At 36.2% G+C, this 25,324-nt stretch overlaps 1 protein-coding gene across 1 annotated transcript in view; it reads right to left on the bottom strand.

The window, feature by feature from the left end:
- The window catches only part of AKAP9 (A-kinase anchoring protein 9), a 109,111-nt gene that overhangs the window by 74,389 nt on the left and 9,398 nt on the right, over positions 1–25,324 (bottom strand). The window contains exons 2-3 of the mRNA XM_084260680.1: positions 11,976–12,230; positions 3,580–3,624 (exon numbers count right to left, since the gene is read on the bottom strand). Of these exons, the coding sequence (XP_084116806.1) occupies positions 3,580–3,624; positions 11,976–12,230 (300 nt within the window). The remainder of the gene's footprint in view (positions 1–3,579; positions 3,625–11,975; positions 12,231–25,324) is intronic.

Here is a 25,324-nt window from a genome sequence, read left to right on the forward strand (position 1 = left end):
GTATATGGAAAATATATGGGGTACACTCAAAATTTAAAACTGTTGGAAAAAAAGTAGCTTCCCTTAGTTCTGAGTTTAGACTATAACCTAGCTAGTCATAGGTCTCGTTTTTGATCAAAAAGAATAATTCGTTGCAAAAGGCAAAGCTGGTTTTATGAAGGATTTATCAATCTTCAGTTTGGCTATGACCTTGGATAACAGGTATCTAGAGGTGGCAGAACAGAACTGAATAAGAGACTGTATTTACAGTAAAATTCCTTTTTGAAAAGAATACTTATATAAACATTCACTGGTTCCTACAAATTTGCTTGGACATCTATGTTGGCTTGTAATTGTGTGTCTGACAAGTCTCTTGAAGAGGGAAATACTCATCACTGAATTTTATCCAATTCCTCAAGAGAAGGGCTTGAAGAGTTAAAAACATACTACTTATTTTACCAACTTTAATAAAACAAATGCTTTAGGACATATTGCTCTTTAAAGCAGAAAATCCTCAATTTAAATATAATTTCTGACAAAAACCACTGAAAAGAATACATGTTCTAAACAATGGGAGAAAAGATGGATCAACAGGTCAATGTTTCCACACGTGCAGTTTCTAGCATTCTGAAAAGGTGGCCGTGTAATCTGAAAAGAAAGGTAAGCTTGAGAGTCCATACACCTTCCTAATTAAGCTGTGACAGATAAAGTTGAGTTTATTCCCATCTTCTTCAACTGGAAAGACTTCAATTGCTTTATTTACAGGGTGGCCATGAATGTAATAGAACTTTTAATAATAAAAGTACCATAACAACTGACACATTTGTGGGAAGGAAACAAAAGTGCCTAGAAACACATTTCTTGTTGCATTTTTTTAGGAAACCTGCAATTTTGAATAAAACTTCATTTATTTGAAAGGTACATTCAGATGGAAGTCTGACTGTAATGCTGCTAACTTTAGTATCTGAAAAATTGTTTCCTAATATGTTCTGTAGGCACCTAAAAATCTTTGAAGAACGAAGTGGAATAAAGTTAATTGTTTAGATGTGAAAATCCATTTTAAAAAAAGAGCTTTGAATTCAACTGATTCTAACAACAAAACGCTAAAAATGAAAACACATCCACATTACCATGAGGCATTAGGCCTTCTGTTTCTTCGTGCAAAGATGTTTTTTCTTGAGGTCTTGCAATCAGTTTTCAATACTGCTACCTACCTCATTATATATGTAATACCTCACTTTTAAAAATACATGAATATCAATGCCATTGTCAACTGTTTTCAAGGGTTCATTCTTCACATACTGCAGTTCCATTTAATAGTAATCACATACCACGGTGATGAATATTCTAAAAAGGTACAGTAAGGTCACAGCAGTTGTTCAGCAGTGTATTTGCTACACTCTCAATGGCAAACTACGTGCAAATACTGCCCTATCATCTTACCATACATAAAGCAAACTCAGATTCTTTTTGTTCTTTGCTACTTTAATTCCTTGGACAAGACAATTATTTTATCCATGAAAAAGACTAAGTCTTTAGACTCATTATTTCTCCCAGGAAGATTCTGCTTCAACCTCTTCCAAGTATCCCTTCACAAAAATCTTTGTTTCTTTCACTTATGGCACTCCCCAGCAGCTGGACTGGAATCTCCAATTCCAAATGTGCCAGTCTCAGATTTTTTTTTTTAATATGCATCACAAAAAACTTGCTGTAAGAACAATCACAGTTGACCAGACCATATGGTTCAGTATATGAAAGTAGCTAATAATGGAAGTGAGGGAACATTTTTCCTGTACTCCCAAGTGCCTTCTCCCAACCCAGCAGAAGAAAGTGAGGGTGCTTATACACAAAGAGAGCAGGAAGAAGCTAAAGAGAGAGAGTCAAACTGGGGAAGAAAACAGGTATAGAATTAAACTAAAAAGGCTGAGACTATAGGAAACTATAACTAGGATTTTATAGAGACTGGCAAGACAGGCAACTGCTTTTATCTAGGATAACTTGAATTGAATGTTAGAAGTACTCCAACATAAGAAGAGGGAATAAAGGAGATGAGGTTACACTAGGAGAGTAAGAAAAAAAACAAAATAAGAAAGAAGGAAAAACAATGCTGGGGTGAAGTTGGAAAGGCTGGCAAAGAAACTGGCCTTTGGAATGACTGAAAGGAAAAGGAAAAATATAAACAGGCTGCAGAGCCTTTAAGACTGAGCTAGGAAACCAATCAAGGGGAAAAAGAGTATGGACCAGGGAAGATGAAGAAATTGACAGGAGCTATTGTACAGCAGGGGCAAATTTGCAAAAACTAGGTCACAGAAAACAGACACAGAGTTGGTCAAGAGAACAGGCTGGGAGAAGGAGCAAGTGAAGACAGAGAATTTAAGCTGGGAAAGAAAAGTCCTAGTTTTCAGGGCATGTCTAGACTGCCCACTGTGGTAACAACTTCTCTTCTGCACCATGCAGTGACAGACCAGTGACACATTGTCTAGAGTGTATACTGCCTTAGGCTTCACAATGAGCAGCTATAAAACTATTAGGGAACAAACAGTTACTCTAAGGCACAGTCACCTTCTCTTAAAAGGCTAAATCAAGAGAGGAACAAAGTATTCTATGCCAAAATTACTTCAGCAATCCAGTCATCTGATGATTTCAGCCCCTCTTACTTGTTGCCAAGCTTAGGATTCTCGGGTGTATTTTGCAGAAGTGTTTAGTGCAGAGAACTGCAAACCAAACCCCAGATTGTTCCTACAGAAAGCAATGGTTTGAGACATGAAAAAAAAATTTTTTTTCCTTAACTAGAAACAGCATTTATTGTGGCAAGTAGTCTATGGCTATTTCTTGCAAGCACCTTCTTGACCCACAACTTCCAGGAAGTTGTTTACTCATTACAAACATAACAAATAGCTTTATCTGGCAAGACCAAAGTTCCATATAAACTACTACCCTTCAATATGACAGAGGTGAGCAGCAGATGCCAATGTGTGTGTTGAGTTCACCCCACACAGCAACTTAAGCTCCCCCCCAGTCACTCATTCACTCCCCCACCACTGGGATGGAGTTAAAAATCAGATGGGCAAAAGCAAGCAAAACTCACGGGTTGAGCTTAATAAGCAAAACAGAACACACATACATACCTCCCCCCAAAACAACAAGCAATACAAAGACAACCACTCACCACCTCCCACCAGCAGACTGACGCTCAGCCAGTCGCTGAGCAACAGCTACTTTGGAACTCATTAAAACGTAAGCAGCTTGTTAAATAGTTTCCCACAGAAAATGAGTAGAAATTATAGACAGACACAACAATAATGACAACATGAAGCATTAATAGAACCGTAACGATGACATTGTTACAACAGTTCTTGTATCTACTGCATTATTGATTATAGTAGCCAACCCATTACATAGTTGACATAATGCCAGTTTTAACGGTACTTTAAATCATATCAGTAATGACATGCATCAGCTTTGTCTATTATATCACATCTGCTCTTTCCTTCCTTCTCTTTTTGGAAAACAATGCACAGCATTGCAGTAAACATGTTAAAAAAAAAAAAAGATGAAAGAAAGAAAAGTCAGGAAAAGCAAGCATTACTTCAGTCTTACCTCAGAACTGTAATCTTCTACAGTGGTGGAAATTTCACTTTCTGGCTAAAATAAAATATTAAAATATTTATAATGGCAGCACTCGTATATTAAACAAGACATTTTCCATCTGTTTCTGAGAAGGTAGACAGAATTTGAAAATACTAAAATATAATGTAAAAGTATATTCTGAAGACTGTCTTTATTTCCTTGAAATCCCAGCTTCAAAAATAAGTAAAAGTTACTTTGCTGTTCAATTATGAGCACGGAAACATAATTACATGACAAAGTCCTCTAATGAAAATACAACCTACAGGTACAAAAAAATATTTTTGTAATGTAGCTTAGATTTTTTTTTGTTTTTAAATAAATAAGAGGAGACTTCTTTTGATACATAGAATGTGACTCCCATGCAAGACTTTTGATGTTGCCTAGAATTTGAAAACAAACACTCATTTTGCCACCCTTTATCTTCCATGGAAGCCAAGGAAAGGTAAAAGTGATCAGAAAAAACAAGGAGGAAGACAACTTCTGATCTAATGACTTATATCAATTAAAGGAACAAAGCCTTAGCAAACTGAACATAAACAGGCCACAGAAGATGTCTGAGTGTTTTTGTGACAGAGTGTTTTGATGAACCACATACATTATATCAGGTTTCAGAATCAAGATGTTAGTAAGAAATTATGCAAAATATTCAAATTATCTATATATGGTGCACCATTGAGGAATAAGCAATTACCCTTTTGAACTCAAAAAGCTTCATTTTGAGTTATAACTATGGCAGCAAAAAGTATACTCAACAAAGCATTTTTCAAAATTCACTTAAGTCTTTAACCAGCCTTTCAGTAAAATACTCTCAATTTCATATGAAATTCTGTCCAGCTCACTTTTAAAGGAACACAGTTAGTTCTGCATCATAAGTAAAATCTAGAATTGTCACCTATGTTTTAAGAATCTGCCACTCAGACCTCTTGGAGATCTGCAGTTTTCACAATCTCAACATCATGAATTCTACACACTTTAAATTTAATATGTAGATTCATGATGTAATTAACATAAAAAGGGTATTGTTTTATGTACAGAGTGCACAAAACTAAAATAAACTAAACTATGAATGTGGAAGCTAAAAATTCATGTAGTGCATGTGATCTCAAAAATAAGCCACTGACTGAAAGAGAAATCAGAACTATAGGGTGACAAAAGTGTTTCTGCTGTGGAATACACATTTAGTCCTTAAGAATATTAAATTTTAATATAAATATATATTGATATTATATATACATATATTTTTTTCTGTGTGTATCTATATATGCATATATACACACAGAGATTCTCTATACTGTTTTTAATCCATGTCCCTGGTCTAGGACAAAGTCCTCTGGAAGAAATAAAATCAGGGACAAACATATTCTTATTTATTTTCATAAAATGGATAACAAATATATGGCTGTATTTTTCTACAAATGTTCATGGTTTGTTTCAATTCAGAAGACTATACAAAGAAAGATTAGAAATAATCTTATAAATCTACATATGTAATTATCTAACAATTCTTGAAGTTCTTTATACAGGGCATGAAATACAGACACTTGCTTCAATGTGCAAAAAACAAGGACATGTAGTCTGGCCTTTCACATACCTATTTTTTTGTAATGCTTTTGCATGTGTGATTTTGGGCCCCTGACTACAAGACACTGAGGTGCTGGAGCGTGTCCAGAGAAGGGGAACAAAGCTGGTGAAAGGTCTAGAGCACAAATCTTAGAAGGAGTGGCTGAGCCATCAGGTTGGTTAGCCTGGCGCAAAGGAGGCTGAGGTGAGATGTTATGGCTCTCTACAACTCCTTGAAAGGGGGATGTAGCCAGGTGGGTGTCAGTCTCTTCTCTCAAGAAGTGATAGGATGAGTAGGACCAGCCTCAAGTTGTGCCAGGGGAGGTTTAGATTGGATGTTTGGAAAAATTTCTTCACCAAAAGGGTTGTCAAGCATGGGAACAGGCTGCCCAGGGAAGTGGTTGAGTCACCATCCCTGGAGGTATTTTAAAAGACATGTAGATGTGGTGCTTAGGGATATGGTTTAGTTATGGACTTGGCAGTGCTGGGTTTAGTTGGACTCGATCTTAAAGGTATTTTCCAACCTAAATGATTCTATGATTTATATAAACAGACCCTTGTGCATAAGATGATAAATGAATGTTCAGATCCTGGACTAAGCTCAAACCTAGTTGATAAGCATAGTAAAAGGCAAAGAATTTGTAAACTGAAACTTAGGTTAGAGTGAGAGAATAATTCCTTTCTCAAAAGAAATGGATTACTGAAAATAATTTTTCAATTTTTTAATGGTAAGTTGTCCAGATACATTTTAAAAACATTTAAAAAAAAATATATTGCTGATCCTTTCTGAATACTAACTTTGCTAAAAAAAAAAAATCATATAGTGTTCCATCAGTTTAAGCGTGCAATATGCTAGAAGCATAAAGAATCTTTCTAAAATATCTCATCTGATTTTGCATTTAGATAGCTTTTTGACTGTTAAGACCAAATGTTTTTTTTCCACGAGATTTACTGAAGATAAGCACAGAAAAATTACCAAATAAAAGTTACATGGATCTATCTTTTGTGCAGGAGTTCATCCAAACCTTGTTAAAAAGGTCAGTTAAAAAGACTTAAATCCTGTGAGTTCACATATCAGACTAACACTGTAAAACTTAATGTTATTCTTTTGTTGTCAGAGTCAGTAACATTACAAGTAGTCAACATTTCATGGGCGCTCATCTTGCCCTCCACGCAGCTATGCTCTACTCCTAAAACCTGACCAACCTTATTTGAAAATCCAGCTCCTTCCCTTATTAAGCTATCAATTCCACATCCTGAGGTGTTTTTTTGGTCAAAAGAAGTCATTAGGTTTTACACAGCTCATCTGCCTGAACCACAGGGGTCCAGTTTAAAAAGAGATACTTAAAAAAATGCATACACACACACACACAGACACAGAGTGAGTAACACATCTTTTGATAGGGTAATGCCAACAAAGCTATTCATCACTTCTCTCAATACTTCATGGAATTTGAAATAGGTTTCAGTTCTACTCTGACTTCAGGTTGTTGTATTGTACCCCCTTTGCCCCACAGCTTTTTCTTGCTATGGTCATTCTATTCTTGCAAGATGTTAATTCTTTATTTAGTATTTTCTTCACTGACAACATGGCAGATAGTTAAAAGACACTGAACAGACATCTCAAAGACTCTCTATAGGCAACTAACTCCACCTACTCTGCAGGCAGTACCTTTAATGATAACACTTAAGTATTCAGAAAACTAAAAACTAAAACTAAACTCACTTTCATCTGTATACATTCTTCAGAGGAAATACTGTAAGATGATATAAAAAGGAGAGTAAGCCTGTGAAACACAGGAGTTCCACTTCAGCGTAACTTCTTTCTGTGCAGTTGAGCACTGCTCAGAAGTCCCACTCCTGGCTGCTGGACACCCATCATCACAAGATTCAAAAAAGAACTCATATAGAAAATTGAACAGGAGAACTGAAAAGTGATTTCTTTTTCTTTAGAAAACTTCCACAGGTGACAAGAAAACGTTCTGCACGAACAGACATCCAGAAGAAACTACTCCAATTACAGTGGATGAGAGCGTTAAGGGGAGAGAACCAAGACTGATTAATAGAACATATTTCTACATGAAGCAAATCACTGACTTTATGATCTCAGTGTAAACTGTTACAAATATGTAACTACAAAATTCTGTATTCGTTCTTGAAGTGTATCAGACTGCAGCAGAAGTGAAAACTAGTTTATTCTAGCTTGGCCAGTTTAACATGGGTCTAATTAAGAGAACTGCAACTAGGAAGCGAGGCAAAGAGAATGTAAAGTGACAATCCTAATCACGAAACTCTCTCTTTAGGTCATTCTGAACTTTTTGGGGCTTGAATTAATTTGTAGAATATTCTAAATAAGAAATGCTATACTTATATATTGCCTCATCATGCTCTTGGTTCCTAATTTGAAAGCCATTCGATTCATAGCAATGCATTCCCTGGCAATTTACGACCCAAACCAATTGACTACAATCAAATTTAAGTACAACTTAGTGGTAATAAAACACGGTCAAATTGGAATACAATCTGCTCCTTGGTGTATAAATTTGTTGCATCAGAAAACATCAGCAGCAGATAACCTAGGCATTTAATTAGGTTTCTATTCTTTGCTAATGCCGCCTTATACATGTTTAATCAAAAGTGAAATACCTTGTAAATCTGCAAAGACCATTCTTCAATGCAGGTAATCTCTCTGTCAGTAAATCTATTATATATCAGTATTTATAGAGAGAAAGGAAGGCATTATACCAGAGGTTCTCTTACATACCAAAGAAAATCAGCAAGATATGCTGACAATGCCAGATGCTGAATGAAAAGATGATCGGTTTCAGTCAGAACCATATGCTGCGGAGAACCTATTTTCCTCTCTCGTGGCACTTACTTTACTATTGAGCAGACCATTTCCAAACATTTGCTTATCTTCATTCTTCAATTTAAAACATTTTTCACTGGATGTGGGATTATGTGAAGCGACTGGGCTAATTTTTACTACATTGTATTTCTCCATCCTTTTTTTTTTTTTTTCCCAAATCCCTCATCTTATTGTACATCACAGAATATCTCTTCTCTAGTCAAAGCCTTTGGTTGCCCTCTGTTTTCATGCTTCTAGCTTAGGAACACCTTACCCATATTTAGCACCTTCACCTTTTCTCACTGAGTCATCGTCTCTGTTTCTCTATACTGCTTTTGTTTCCACGCTTCTGTCACTTTTCTTCCTTAGATCTTCTCAAGAATCATACCCAGTGTCTCCTTACTCTGCTTCTGTTCCTTGCCTGTCAAATCTCAGGCACTAACGACTGGAGTAAACTATAGAAATGAAGCAAGGACGGTGGAGCTATAAACTTTATCATCTACTGGAGTAAATAGTTAAGCTATACTAAAACTATTATCAAAAAGATTCATCCTGTGAAAAACAAAAGACGAGCTACTAATCCAACCTTAGTCAATTAGCAGGTTTTCTTCATTGCAGAACTTTGAACTTTTCTTTTCTAAGCAGCTTTGTATAATAGCTTTTACTACCCAGGTGACTCAAGGACAATTTTACTGTGCCACAGGTTAACTTCTTTTGCTTTTCTGGCATTAGCATGTTATTGCAAAGCAGTCTGCTCTGATGCATCACGATTTCTCACAAAAGGTCACCTCAAGAATTATTTACCCTGGAAGTGGCTTTTGCTTTATTCCATTTTTAATTGCAGCAAGTAACCTAGAAAGCAATCCTAAACCCGAGAGTTTCATTGACCCAAGGTGTTTCCTGAGGTGCCTCTTCTAGATTATTTTTACTTCTAAATGGAAAAGAGCACTATGGATGTCAAGACTTAAAGATATCGGAATCCACAGAATAAAGACAAAAAACAAAGGCAACTAGAAATTCAACATATTCTTTTTGTGAGACCAAGACAAAAAGCATTTAACATTAAACAAGTTAAGCCCCAGAAACTTTAAGCAAGAAATAACAACTGGTGTTTCTCTAATAAATTTGTAAATTGTTCCTCCTCTGACAGAGGTTGGAAAACTTCACAGAAATTATAAACCCCTCAGACAGAAGGGGAAGTGGAATGAAATACAAAACAATGATTGCTCTTCCATAATTATTCCAATTAGTTTCTGTAACTTGTGGACTTAGAGGGGGATGGCAGAACTCACCCTTAGGAGGAAGCAAGAAAAATACAAGGGGTGACTGCAGAAAATAACTGAACTTTCGAAATAGAATTTTGCTGTCTCTGTAAAGGAACTCCTCTAACTTCTGATGGTGAATAAGCTCCCAGAGAGTACCTGTATTTCATTTTCTGTTATTCATATTATGAAAATTCTTTGTTATTTGTACTTGGACATACTAATTTGACCGGCGACTTTAAATAAAACCACAAAACCAACAAACTAGAAAAAATGTAGAGAACTAAATGCCTGTCCAGCAAACTACTACAAAAGAGCCCAGTCAGGTAATCAGGCAGCATAATCAGGTGTTCTAAATCTGAAAGACAGATTCTAAATATGAATTCCAGCAAAAGATAAAATAAGTGGAATAAAAATTTAGCTAGAAAATCATCCTGCATAATGCCTCCAGTAATCTTGCCTTACTCTCCTGACACAGCAGCCTGTAAAGACTTAAGGTTGGGTGAGAAAGCAAACAGCCCAAAGAAGCTGCCTGTATTTCTGCATTGCAGAGATTAGCCTGAAACTGCCTATCACATTGGCTACCATTTCAACTAAGTAAGGTCTAATCCGATTACTGTAACACAGGCTCTCTGTCCAAATCATTGCACTTCTGAGACTAAAACCAGTGTTATGAGACACACTGAAACTATTTGAGATTTTTTGTCCTTCTTCTACTAATACTGCACAGACAGAGACTTTTGCAATCATCTGCCAATTTCAAAATACCAATTAGTTATTTAATGTGACTAAGCAGACCTTAGACAACATGTAACAAAAAAAATGTCCTCCCAATTGGGAACAGCTTTTTTTTTGGTGGAAGTGAATACTGTTTCAGAAGTCACTAAGACCTGAGTAATTAAGGAGAGACAAATTACGAGTAAACACTAATCACTATGCTTACTATTTTCAAGCTACATTTGAAAAAACCCTACCAAACACAAAACCTCTCAAACAAAAAAATCCTATGCATCTCTATATTTTCCATTTTTAAAATAATCTAAGTCTTGTACAGTTAGCATTCAGAGGCCAACATCAGCTACTAGGACCAACCTTACCTAACTAGACCCACACAGGATTGGACTAGAGGGCCTTGGAAGTCCCTTCCAACCTGAATTATTCTACGATTCTGTACTTTACTCTGTTTCTCCAAGTGTAGTAGAGATATTTATCCTGACTGAGAGCAGGTGCATCAGCAGAGTTAATATGTAATATGCAATAATGATGTACTTTAAAATAAAGTTGGTTAAGGAAGTTTCTTCATACAGTTGTCATATTTATGTAGACTATAACATTGTTAGAACAAGAGTTTAAGTGATTTTATCTAAACAGCTCTCAGCCCTAGCAGTCTTTTCAGCGGCAGGTAACCTGTTCTCTATGAAGTACACCCTTCTCTTTTCTTGGAAGGCTAAAAAAGTCTTTTTCATTTAAGAAAACAGTCATTCTGGTATTAAATCTTTAAAGAAATTTATTCCGTCTTCCAGGAAAAGCTCTTAAGATGAACAAACAGTTTTAGTGACTTCAAACAGTTTTGAACCCCTAACATGAGCTTTCTAAGTATGAAAACCTACATATTAAAGGCAGCTATGTATAAAGTTGAAAACATACAGTGTACTGATATACTGTAGGCTTAAAATTGTGAAATAAATGGATCAATTACTTTACAAATTTTTATTCACATGTATGATTTAGTCATATAGTTAGTCTGCCTCTCCACCAGGGTAACCTCTTTTTTTTCTTTTTTAACAGAAATGCAAAAAAATTTTCAAAAATTGTAATTTCTCTTATTACTTATCAGCTGCTGGAAATGACATCATGGAGCTAAAATAGTTACAAAATGATCTATTCTAGCACAGGACCAACAAGTCAAAACGCAGAGCATTCATCTGCGCAGCAACTCTCAGAAAAGACTACATTAACACGCACAGAGCTGGGAATCTGTGCTGAGCTGTTCGTTCAGAATGTCACTCATCCTTCTGAGCCACTGCTTTTAAGAATGGAATAAGCTACTCTGTAAATAACATCAGCATCTCTTGCCCCTATACACATATCTGGAACGACACATTACGTGACTTCATGTCCACTCAGAACTGAACTGTACTGCCAGTGTACATCACTTGGGACACCTTCCCACACCATGTGCTTTCATCCACTACCAATCAGGATTATATTCCATTAGGTTGTAAAAGTAGCATAGCTTGTTTATCAGTCTCTTAAGCCATCCATTTCTAAGTAGTGTTTTCTAAATTCATTCCTCCTCATTAACCAGAAAGACTGAAATTACATTATGGATACAAGAAAGACACTCAGTTTTACATTTTGCTGTAGCCATAGCTGCAGTGATCAAAAATCCAATGCAATCTGTAAACTTATAATAAAAAAAATTCATAAAATAAAGCAATAAACCAAAACCATTTTTTGGCCATTTAGGGAGTACAGCAGTACCAAGTTTCCATAATATACAGTACATATACTACCCTAGAAAACACGAGCCAGCAGGCAGGGAGAAAGTGCTTTGTCTGGACATGTTAAATACAGACAGAGGAAGCAAGGGAATAATACCCACAATCTCATATAATTCCTTTATTCCCACTCTCAGAATTAATGGGCTACCTTTCCCCCAAAATGTACAATGTTACAGCCTGAGACAAACTTACCTCAATGGTGTAAATCTGATTGTGTTTGATAATTTCTCCACCATGCAATGTCCTGATAATAGCAAAGTCAGCAGCAGCAGCTGCTCCCCTTCGGCTGCTGCCCGTAGATGTTTCATCACCTCGAGAGCGATCACTATCAAGTCCATCTTGTATTGATTCTTCATCTTTGATGTTTGCTGTTCTCTTTTTCTTTTTCTGCTTCTTTGATCCATTCTGACCATCAATTTGTGCCTTCCGCTGCCTAAACTGGGCAAGCTGTATAGAAGACAAAATCTTGTTAAAGGTGAAAGTTTTGTTCATCATTACTAATGACATCCACTATAAAGGCTTCTCAGCTGTTCTACATAAAGCTTCTACTACTGAAAACAAGTTGGAATTTCACGCTTCATATCTGAGACCTACTCATATTATTCTTCCATTTACATAGTACATAGTTTGCTTTAAAATAATTCTTAACTGTAAAATAAAAATCTATTAATTAATTCCTTTTTGGTTTTGTACTAGCATGTTACTGTTCCACAGATCAATGCCTAGAAATCATGACATTCAAAGGTAAAGGTACAAATGTCATTACAAAGGACTAATGCAATGAGATGACCCTCAATCTCACTTTTTCAATTTTGTAGTAATAAATACCTAAAAAATAATTGACAAAAGTACTTTTAATTTTTATACAAGAAACTGATAAAAGCAAAGTATTCTTCCACCATCTATCATATAAAGTCTTATTAAAAAAATGTTAGAACTCAAAGCAGATGAAGTCACATTATAAAAGAAACATGTAAAACATCATAAAAGAAATAACAAAGCACATACTGAGGGAATACTCTAAAAACAAGCAGTGAGCAAAGTACAAGATACACTACCTTGTAGCAAAACATGCTGATGAACAAAAAGTCACAGGTGAGCCAGGCACACAGTTGAAAAACCAATTAGTACGTAAGCTATTCAAATACTGTAAGACATTGCCTTTTGAAGAGCTTACCACTTTTAATCACTTTATAGTGGTTTACACAAGAAAATCCATTTAAAATATTTTTTCTTAATAAGACCAGAATTTCTGTTCGAATAAGGAAAACAAGCACAACAGATTTTGGCAATTTAAATTTAAAATTGAACAGGGATCTTACCAGTAAGATCAAGAAACAAAAATAATCATTTTGTAATTGAAGAGTCCAACATTAAGTGCTACAATATGTTTTCTAAACATTGTAATTATAAAGCATGCAAATAAAGGCCCTGAAGGTTTAAATACTATTTGTATCAGCTAATACCCAAATATCATATTTTTTTTATAAATCTGCTGCAAATTTACTAAAGAGCTACAGAAAAGACAGCATGTTTGCTCATGATATTCACCAGTCGAGAAAGCCAGGATTCCATCCAACCTCTTCAGCAACACCCAGATCAGTCAGGACACACAGATCCCCTTCCTGGCCACTGCTGGGTTACAGTGAGAGCTGTCACTTGAAGTGCTCTCTAGTTCTCATCTGGCCCCAATTTAGCTGAGAATCCCCAATCTAAATAAATGCATCACTGACAGATCAGTTCTGACTTCGGAATAGTTTATGCTTATGCCCTTCTATTTGGATTTCTTTGTGGGTTTCTTCATCCTACAAATGGAGAGAGGAGGCTGACCAACAGCTTGGCATACGGCTCCTGCTCTGTTTACAGGAGGAGGATCTGAAGATTTGCTCAGCCAAATATGTTCACCTACATATTTAATACTTAATTCCTTCCCACTACATCCCTAATTAGTTCAATATAATGAATTTTTTTCTTCTATTTATTAAAAAAGTAAGTTCCATTCTTTCACACACACACACAAAAATCTATTAAACCTTATAAATCACAAAAAGTTTCTTCCTGACATCAATGTTCAAGAAAAAAAGAAAACCCACATAGATTTTGCTTGTCAAAAATAGGAAGGGTGAAAGTTCCAGTTGTTTTCTTTCTGATGTTACTACCTCCTCCTAAAACTATAAATTTATCTCAAAAAATAGTTTTCATTTTATCCCAAAGACAAGCAGAATTTGTCAAAATTCCACAATGACACCAAGCTGATAATCTGAGAGTAATTACTGAGGGATGTCACTTTTTCTTAACTTTTAAAATAATGAACAACATATAGTGCCACTGGCCAAGAGGTTTCTTCCCCAACTTGATTGAAACCTTCTGTAATGGAAAGTTAAGTTGGCTTTTTTAAAGCAGCTTTACAGTCTTTATTTGTCTACAAAATTAGATGTGCAGCTCAAGGACAAGTGAATTACTCCGTGTCTCTTCTCAAGTATTTTGCATATTTAGTTGAGGCATCTGGGTACGCCAGATTTTTCTCCTTTCAAAATTGTCAGCTTCTACTTCTTAAGAATTAACAGATTAAACTCTATCATGGCACTTACAAACAGACCTTACTTTTTGTTTAAGCACTGATGAAGATGGGCACATAAAAATGATAAATACATGTGCAAATTAAACTTATATTTTTGTATTACACGTATTTTCAACTGATAATTTATGATGAACATCCAGTATTTTGGAAATAACTACACTATTAGTGACAGATGCACGCACAAATCATAGGAGGTTTTACTCTGCACATCCATGTATACACAAAACTGTCCAGCTACTAATGCAACACAGCTTCAAATTCACATTTTTATCAAATTTTTAAAAACTAGATATGAGAGAAGCAGAATAATGAAAAAGCTACTGCTGAACAAATCCATTCTGGGATGCTCATATCAGTACTGCAGAGTCTCAGACACCAAATTCCTTCACAAAATGGGTCTCAGGAATTAGTTGAGGATCTATCTAATTTCAATGACAAGCAGGAAAAAAATCCAGCAGCAGTCAGGTAGAAAACAAATTCTTTAGAATTAAAAAACTTTACTTAAAACAGAAAAATATTTCCACATTTTGTATTTTTGGAAGAACTATTTTTCCAGTGTGAACAAAATGTGAAATTAGTTCATGCTGATGCAACTACACATTCCTTTACTCTGTCTTCCAGGCACATCAGCTTGGTAATGCCAAAACTAAGTCTGTGGAGAACTTCACACTGCTTCTAGAAGTTCTGAACCTGCAAGTTTGAACACAATTCAATGTGAAGTCTCCATTGAGTTAAAAAACTTGCAAGCAAGAGCAAAAGATGTAAACACAGCAGTTACTCATAGAGGAAGAAGGATCCAAAAAGAGAACAGTCTCTCTGCATTGATGTCCCTCCAAGGAGCAGTAGACAGTAAGTGCACTACCCAGGGAAGGCATCAGGAACAGAGTGAGCCGTGATGCAACTTCACCATCGGTTTTCAGCTGTGCTAAAACCTATCTAGGGAAAGTCTTCTTTCACTCTTTTTTCTGTCTGCCAGCACATTGCCTCCAGCTTTCCCCATCATGTTGGTAAGACCTTGGATTCTCCAAGCAGTATTAAATCCCGTTAAAAATTTCACCAGTATCTTTCAGCTGATTTTGCTCCTTGTCTTTGACTCTCAGCTTTTGCATCTAAAATAACTAACTAAATGCAATTTCCAGCTCATAGATTTTTCAAGTCTTCCCTCTAGACAAAAAATCAGTTTTCTTGGAAACAGACACATCCACTTCAGAGCAATTAAAAACATTATATAATGTAGTTCATATTTATTGTCCAAATTATTTCTGTAAAATATCCAGTGTACAATTAAATTCTTAATTTTAATGAATAAATAGAAGTTTTATGATAAACTCTGCCAATTAAACTATGTTTCTTTCATTTTAATGCATAAAAACCTCAATTAAAATATTGAGAAAGAAGTGCAAGTTTATTTCCAGAAGTGCTATTTACAAGAGCTGCTCAACTTTCTGTAGTTCGAAAATGGGAAGTGACTGGATGTTAGTACTTTGCATCCAAGTGATAAGAGATAGGATGGGAAAATGGCACGAAGCTGCGCCAGGGCAGGTCCAGATTAGATGTTAGGAAAAAAATTTTCACTGACAGAGTTGTCAGGACATGGAACAGGCTGCCCATGGAGGTGGTTGAGTCACCATCCCTGGATGTGTTTAAAAGACAAGTAGATGAGGTACTGAGGGATATGGTTTAGCATAGGACAGGAACGGTTGGACTTGATTATCTTAAAGGTCTTTTCCAACCTTGTGATTCTGCGATCTGTGGATGCACAAGACATGTTGCCTCTTAGAAAAACGGGTATACTTTTCAAAATAATTTCCAATGGTAAAAGAACAATTGAATAGAACTTAGGTATTTAAAGGATATATTTGTTTAGTTAGTTCTAATTATAACTTCATGCTACTTATGAATCACAAGACAATGCACTAGTATCCATCCCACATCCCAGTCTGCAGCAAAATTACTAGCACCCAACACATCACCTTAGATTTAAAAGCTAATACCCTCCAACTGGCACAAACCAGAAAAGCAAGGAGAATCAACTGCTATTGGGAACTAAATATTCTTGAGACAGAAAGGAACTGCCTTGCAGGCTGGTGAGGATTACCAGTATCAGCTATGTTAGTTAACATACCACTATAATTACAACAGTGGCATTATTTATTTGTTCAGCTATCTTCAGCATATTCAGATCCATGGCAATTACACCAGCAATTTAGATTGCTGGGATACACTGGCCACTGATTAATTTCAAAGCTGGTCTGACTGAACTATTACTAGAGTAGAAGTGTGTTTTAAAATCAAATGTCTCCAGCAGAATACAAAACTTAATCTCCTCTTAAGCATTTAAAACAATACAAAACAGGTGAACAAAAGCCACGACATTTAACCACTGCCCATATACCAGCACAAGAAAATACTACATAAATCCATGAAAATTAAAGCATAGATCGCTCTATTTTTGTTTCCTATGCACAAAATACTTTTTAAAACAGAAACACATTAAGCTTCACTTAAAACTGGATGCTGACTTAGAATTGTTTATTATTCCTTGCATTCTAAGACAATGAATTAGGCCTGATATGTTGCACATGGCAGCAGAAAGCACAGTTTAAGCTTTCATTATCACACTGAAATCCTGCCCAGGAGCAGTCTAAGCACATGGAGGGTAGTGAAATAGTGGAAAAAAAAAAAAAAAGAAATAGCTTTCTTTCTCAGAAACAGCCTCAAACTTGCCTGAAAAGGGGCATTTATAGAGTGAATGCTAACAAGTCTGCTCTAAGCTGCATGTGAATGTGTAACACACATTGCAGCAAACTGCATCGTACAAGTGGTAACTATGATATGCCCTACAATCAGACACTACCTGCAAGTGCAAGATGACACTCAAGTGTACCATGAGACTCATGGAAGATTATAAACAGTCCTGTGACAGGAAGGCTCACGCCTTTCCAGTTATGATGCTCTGAATTCTGATCACCAAATGAAAATAAGGTATATTTTCTGAATGTTTACAGAGAGTGAAAGCAAAACCAAAATATTTAGAGTAAGACTGACTGATGCCTTGTCTTAAAATGTGAAGGATTCATTTCAGATTCACCTGCCCTAGTAATCAGAGGTCACCACTCCCTTTCACCACAGATAAGCAATTATTGCTGCAAAGGCTTTCAGTGAGACAGAAAGCAAAGCCTTGGTGTGACTGGTTTTGATCACCTATAAAGCCCAGCTACATCCTGGTCAGTCTAAAATTAGGTGCCTTGCAAGCCAATAAAGGAAAAACCAAACAGGCCAAACTGAATTTAAATTTTGGACATAATTAAGAAGCTGGAGATCTGCTCTGGTTTAAATCTCAAGTTATCTATTGCACCTTCCCCTGGATAACTGGGAAAAAACCCTGACTCTACTGTAATCTCTCTCACCTGTGAACTGATTTTTATGATTCCGATATAGAGTAACATTTTTATGTCCCATGGCAGCAGATAAGAGGCCTTCAAAAGGGATAAGGAAGAAAGTCTGGGAGACAACACCATTGAGATTAAGGTCACAGAGCCTCACCAAGGCTGTTAAAAACTCATTTGCTGTTATTCCACCAAGCTCTGTGAAAGCTTGACGGTTTGCCCCTTAAGATGGTGTTGAGCTGTATTTAGAGAAGAAAGTGGCACTTTGCCTACCCTTCAGGAGTTAGTGCTTAGGCTATTGAGAATATGACAAAAAGTGACAAAGTGCTGCCTGCATCTTCCAGGTTCCTGATACCTATACCAAGAAAAGTCTAACAGAGCAAGATTAATAGAAAATTATCAAATACAGAGAATAAACTTCTTTCTAGTGAAGGCTATTGACTCCACTCTATTATTCTATTCTGCTAATCAACAAATAGGAAAGTATCATGTATCATCTCTTTCCGAATCCTGAGATTAAAACCTCAGAAATTCAATAACTGAGCAAGCAACCCACAACAAGCAACGTGTGATGTATTATGTCACATAGCTGAAAACCCGAACTGTAAATAAAGAAATTATGTTCTTTGCAAGTTTCAATCTGCTCATCTGCTGAGGCAAACCAGCTTTAGTTTATTTGTTCCATTCAACAGATTTATGCTGAAATGAACAAGAAAATAAGCACCTAGGACAGAGGTTATTTCCAGTCTACTCATTTGTAGGTTGCGCTCATACTCAAATCTTCCCAAATAATACAAGCATGACCTCAGAACGTCTCCTCTCACAGAGGCCTCAGTGGTTGATGAGTATCAGAGGATGCCAAGGGTATGAAAATTTCTGAAGACCAAGTTCTATATTCTCTACCAACAGACAAACTTGTGAGTCTTTCAGCTTCAGAGAAAGCCATTCCTCTGCACTCTGAAGAAAACCAATGGGATCACCACAATTTACAGCTGAAGCACCACAGAGGACAACTCAGGACAGCTAGAGGAACAGCATGCAGGACAATTGTCTTCATCTTTTTAGCAAGAGTACTGTTGTCAGTGCTAATAACCAAGGGCACTGAACTTGAATGAACCCCTCCAGATGGCACTGTGAGCTGGAAAGCCTCAGAATTAGTGTGGTTCTGATCTGGTGTGCTCTTCCATGTCCCAGGAATTTAAATAGGAACAGACCTATGAACAGCTAAGTTCATTACAGCTAGGTTATTTTCTGGACAAGGAATGGAAGTTAAGTGTATGAAAATAATCTCAAATCAGGTTACAATGACAGACACAAGTACATAAACGTATTTCAATGTCGATCTGCTATGACAAAAAGCTAAGTACTAAAAAGAGTGTCTGAAAGGTCTAGCCTACTAACTAGCCTACTTCTACAAACATGATTGATATATTGCTCCTATCTACTTTTTGACTTTATCCTTCTATACTGAATGCTGTATAACTGTCTCTGCTGACAGAGAGTGAAAAAAGCATCTGATCTACACTGGCACCATATATCCCCAAAGTGGAGAGGAAATAAATTGGTTGGGCCAAACTGTCAGTGACAAGAATGAGAGGGCAACAGAAAGCTTGGTTCATGCTGCTCTGTAAGAAATACAGCTTGTAACATTAGTAAGTCTTTCTCACATCAAGGCCAAGGGAGCTGACATAGAACTTCTTTTACTCTGCATTAAGGGAGGGAGATCACCACTTGGGCGCTGTCTCAAATGGCACAGTCTATCCTTTATTTTGCCTTGAGTTCCCAAGGCTCAGTAATAATGGGAAGGCAAAAGCATTACACATTGTCAGCAATGCACTCCTGTCCCTCTAGGTTAACGTGTAACACCAATAATTACAAACTGGATCCTGAAGCTTCCTTCAGCTAGGCTGAAAAAAACATGATGGCACTGAGACAAAAAGCAGTCTTCAATGTCCTACAGCAATTTGAAACAACTTCTGGTGGGGAAACGGAGAAGGAATTATCACAATGTTACTGAATGGATTAACAAATACGTTTAAGAAAATATTTCAGTCCCCAGCACAGAAAGATGTCATCCAGCTTGACAAGTCAGGAAGCTCCAGGTCAGAGCTAAAATTTGGTCAAATAGATTTTAACAAAGGAGACACAAATAATGTGAAAAAATTAAGGGGGGAAATGTTACTACTTACTTTGCTAAACTGGTATTTTTAATGAGTTACACAATTTTCTTCACAAACTTTCTGATCTAGAAGACTTCAGTGCTTTGCCATGCTATCCCTCCCATCTCATGAAAGTGCTTTGATGATCTGCATCCAGCAGACAAATTTGTATATTCATTCATTCTTGAAAATTAATCCTATGATTACAAAGATTTAGATACTCTGAAAGCATTAATTACTTTCCATACAGTTACACTACTGCTCATTAGATTGCACAAACTTGTTATCTCACAGCCTGTTAGAAACAAAAATACTATTATTTATCCTCAGGCACAAACCAACCTTCAGTGTTGTCATAATCTTCGAAAGAATCATAAAATTAAGTCACTAGGCTATAACACTGCAAAGATTTCCTACCTGCCACCATGTTTATGTCTACACACAAATCCCCTAGATTTCAGCAATTTAATAATATGTACTAACTGCTAGTAAGTTACTCCCCCAGTACACCCAGTTCTCTGGGCTGTTTTGGTATCCACATAAAGAACTGGGTAACTTCAGCTCTGATGTCCACGTAAGGGCAGTAAGCTCACTAAAGCTTAGGACCCTAAGCAAAATATAAATGTAGGCAAGATTCTATAACAGCTGCTGTTTTAAAAGTGTACGGGACAGCCTACAATACGATTTAAGTATCACTTTCCTACTGAATGGAAACACGGGATGTGATATGTTTTGCTGACACAACAAAAAGAGACTCTAGGAAGTGAATACACAATTTGATCTTTGGTGATTTAAATCAAGACATAAAATTATTATATCTTAGTAGCACCTAGCAGCTGAACAGTAAGTGGTGGAGTCTATCACAGACAAAAGAAAAAACAAAATTTGTGAGCTCCGAAACATGACACCATCTTTCCTATAATTGCTTTGGATGTATAACAAAACAATACCCCTCATCTTAAAGAAAAGTTGTCACAATTTTTAAGTTGACAGACATTGTCAACTGTTATTACAAATAACTAGTAAAACCCAGCCACTGGTGGCATGTACTAGTCCAAATCAGGTAGGCTACATATGACAAAAACTGATTGGAAATTTGATGGCTGATCCTCTACTGGCCTAAGCAGATACATGCTAATCAAGACAAAGCTTGTGTTCAGTAAATTCAGTCACATGAAGATAAAGGTAAAAAAACCAAACAAGAAAGACCTGGGACTTGCAAAGGGTACCACACCTTAAAGCCACTGGGACAGACTACAGTAATGCCTACAAAATCCATCAGGCAGAAAAATCATTAGACACAAAGCCACTATTAGTGCAGTAGTTCATACAGATGAACTCTTTGGCAAGCTTTGGCACTGACATTTTTGGTAAGGTTGCATAATTACAAAGTTCATTAAGATTTTAAGTATTTTTTCCCCACTCAACTTTTGATTAAATCAGCCTTGTGAAACAAGTTATCTTCTGGAAGTAAAAGACAGGTACAGCCCTCCTGAGAAGGCACAAAAAGAAATATTCCTCATGCAATTTAAGTATTAAAATTATGTACTAGCTTCCAATTTAAATCTGCTCTTTCTTTCAATATTGTGTTTGATTCAACAAAATTATTAAGTCAGGCTTTACAGTCCCTGCAGTTGACTTCTATAAACGCGGTGCAGTCAAGTAAATTACAATGACCAATTTCACTCATTCTCCCCTACAGAACCATACTTCATACAGGTGAATACCACACACCACTAGAAATAAAGACGTAATGGACGTTCACAGATATTAAGCTTCATCTGGGCTTCAAAAGAAAACCTATTTCACAGCACAGTTGCAACTCAGTGGTCAAATATAGGCATTAAATCATTCATCTATTCAGAACCTGAATTTTTGGAAAGCAGCAGTCATCAGACACATGTCATTAAGCATGCTGCCTCCTGTATCACTAAAAAGAATTTCAGCATTGCTTATGTAGTGACTTCACTTTATTTCCTCTTAAAGCAACTGGTTTAACACGTGTTCTTTAACTGGCATATAGTCATATCAGCTATTTAACTATATATAGTTAAATCAACAGCTGGAGACTCAATTAATCCCTTGGAGTTCTTTCAGAATAACAATTTATTTTCAGAAAACAACTGCAGTACAGTAACAGGGTTAAGCATTAAGTATGTTTGTTCCACTATATATAGGTCTTTTAAAGTATTCATGTCAAAAGAAACGTCTTCCAAAATAGTAGTCTAAGCACCAATGAAACCAAGTAATAAAACATTACATATACCCAAAAGTTAATGATTCCCTGTCTTGTTCATTCATTTTCCTCACATGCTGTTGTTCTTCCCCAAAAGATAACCTTAGGAAAATATTCCTAAAACCATGAAGCAGAGAAAAAGTGAGTCTGCCTCTTCCCTGAGACCAAGGTAAAGCTAAACTCTGATCTAAATAACAGATGTAATAAAAGATAAATAATAAAAGAGTAAAGTTTCCTTATGGAAAAAGGAAAAATATTTTAATGTCCAGTATTAAGTATTTTTTCTCCTCAATTACAATTATCTCTCCTCAATAATTGCAATGAGGAGAAATAACACATCATTTCAATTTATTCCCCAGAGAGCTGGTTTCATTTAGCAAAGCAGGAGCTGTATATTTTATGAGACCCTTAAAGTCAAAATATGTTATATACTTAACATTACAGAGAAACAGCACACTGATTTTATATAAATTAGCTAAATAGACCTACACACACAAAAAAATCCTAGAGAGTATCTTCAAGTTCTTATTGTCATTCAATTCTTGTAGCCCCTCTATAAGCTTCTAGTAGACTACTAAGAATAGAAAAGCTATGAATTAACATATGAATTCCTCAAAAACTGAGTTTAGTCCTCACTTTTGCTAGGATTCTCAGGAAAAAAAAAAGTCATACAGTACACTGAACTTTCTCAAATGGACAAAACAAGTCTGATCCTTCAAACGGAAGTTCATAGAGTATAGGGTTTATCTAAAATCCTTTTAAACTACAGGTTAGAGCAATCCCAAATCCTTTCTGAAGTACCAACTTACACAGCCAACTCTGACTTTGTAGTAGAACATTCTTCATTACCAAAACATTCTTCATTATCAGAAATATTTGACACTATTTGATAGAGTCAAATCTGAATAATTTTTTCAGGAATTCTTTTTAAAAGTTGCTACTACCACAAAATAACATTGATTATTTAACAGGAAGTTACTTGAGAACAAAACTTGCAATTATTCACAGCCTAGGCACAAAACCCTTTCATTATTAACAAAATATTAAAACACTTGGTTCCAAAAGTCCTATACTGTAAGTTAACAACTAAAATCAAAACCTGTAGAGAATAGTTAATGTGATACTTGGACAATGCAATTTAAAACATCATCTAAATGTTTCCTCTAATTCAGAAACACAAAAATCATAATCCACGGCCATCTGTGATTGCCAGTTAGGAGCCAACTATAAAAATACGAAAGTATGCAAAAGCAGCAGTTGCCAGTATCTCCACATAGTGCTTGTCGATCAAATTACTGGCAATGTCCAAGTTTATATTTGTAACACAGACACTTTCTTCCGCTTCTTAATTGTCTTATGTGTTTAAAAGTTAAGGTTGACCTTTTGCATTTTGATATTGATCTTTTAACATTAATATTTACTATAAAAGCAGAAAATATAAGGCTTTGAGAAGGAAAGATTCTTATGTTTCTAATAATAAGATACTGAATACAAATTATTTGCACTAGATTTGAGTATTACCAGACTGACTTACATTCTGTTTTAGATGCATTTCTGTGTGAAATAACTATAAACAGAACACTACTATGTTTATGTTTTCCACTGGGGAAAAAAAATACCAGAATAAATTTACTTTCATCAGTTTTTGTGGCATTACGTATGTAAATTTGAGTGGGTTTGTAATAAAATACTTGAAAGCAATTTTCCCCACACAAATAGATGTGTCCACACATGGATGTTATAGCCCAAATCAAGAGTGTTCTTCCACACCTTGATAGATGAAGACAATACCCCGAAATACACTTATTTTAGAGAGTATGGAAAGGTTTGACCACATCAGTCATTATCATCTGGAATAACAGCCATTATGCTACCAAATAATAAAGTTCTGTACTTCAAGTTATTCTTACCTTGCTTCACGTAAAATCCAAGAATATTTCCTACCCAAGCTGACTGCGCTAGAGAAGGACAATCCAGCTAAATTTAAAGAATGCAAGAAAAGCAAAAATATTCCAAAATTGAAATTGCAGGCAGAAGTCAATTTTGCCATGAGGTAGAGCACATGTGTATTATGGCACAGTCTTAATGCCTTTTTTTTCCCCATTGGATTGGCCCTAATCAGTCCCCAGACTGTTCAGAGGTACTTGTCATCCGCACATTACCTTCCCATTCACCGTAAATTGTAAAGTATAGAAAACAAGACAGGGTGCTGCAGGAATATAAACAATGACCTTATATTGAAGAAAGGAGAACACTACATAGAAAAACTGTGATCTTGCCCTATTAATCTTCCTGCCAGTCATCAAAGAGATCATCTAAACTAAAATTCCTATGATGTAACTACAAATTGAAGAACAGACAGCTGAGGAACAAAACCTGGAAGAGGTGGAAGACCCCCAAACAACAGTGCTGACCCCTACTGTGAAACACAGGATCACCTCCTCGCTTCAAGTTAGATCACACAACATCATTATGGGGGTTTTTTGTTGGGTTTTTTTCTTTTTAAATCACTGGAGAAACCTGTAGACCACTGTTTCCATTTCATTACTGGGAGGTAACTCCTTTCTTGCACTGGGAAAGCATGGAAACTTTCCTGTACCATCTTCTTTCATGCTCCTACAGCTTCAGGAATGTTTTGTCAGCTCGATTCTCCGGACTGGCAAGGTCTCTATGAAAAGAAGCCCTATGCTTCAATTCATTAACCACTCTTCCTAACTTGGTACCAACCATGAACACGCTGAAGGCACAGTCCCTCCAATTCTCCAGGTCTTTAATATAAACATGAACCAGTTGCAGCCACAGTTTCAACATCTGACAAACACTTCTGGCCACCAGCTGGACTTTGTATCAACACTCTGAGCATAGCAGTCCAGATAATTTTCTACCCACCTTGTAACCAAGCTGGCCATAGGTGAACTGCAAATAGCCTGTAATAGATCACATCAAATGCTTTCCTAAAATCAAGGTAAACAAGATCCACCCTTCTCTCGCCAATTACTGAGCTGCTCAGCTCATCACAGAGGACAAATAATTTGCCCTTGCTAATTTCCAGTCATGTTCTTGCCCTTCATACACCTCAACAGCAGCAAGATCTGCTCCATAATCTTCCTAGAGACCACAGCCAAGCTGACCTTCCATATAGATCTTCAGATCCTCTTGAAGATGGGTCTGATCTT

This window comes from Gallinula chloropus (genome assembly GCF_964237585.1).
Source record: "Gallinula chloropus genome assembly, chromosome: 2".
Classification (NCBI taxonomy): domain Eukaryota; kingdom Metazoa; phylum Chordata; class Aves; order Gruiformes; family Rallidae; genus Gallinula; species Gallinula chloropus.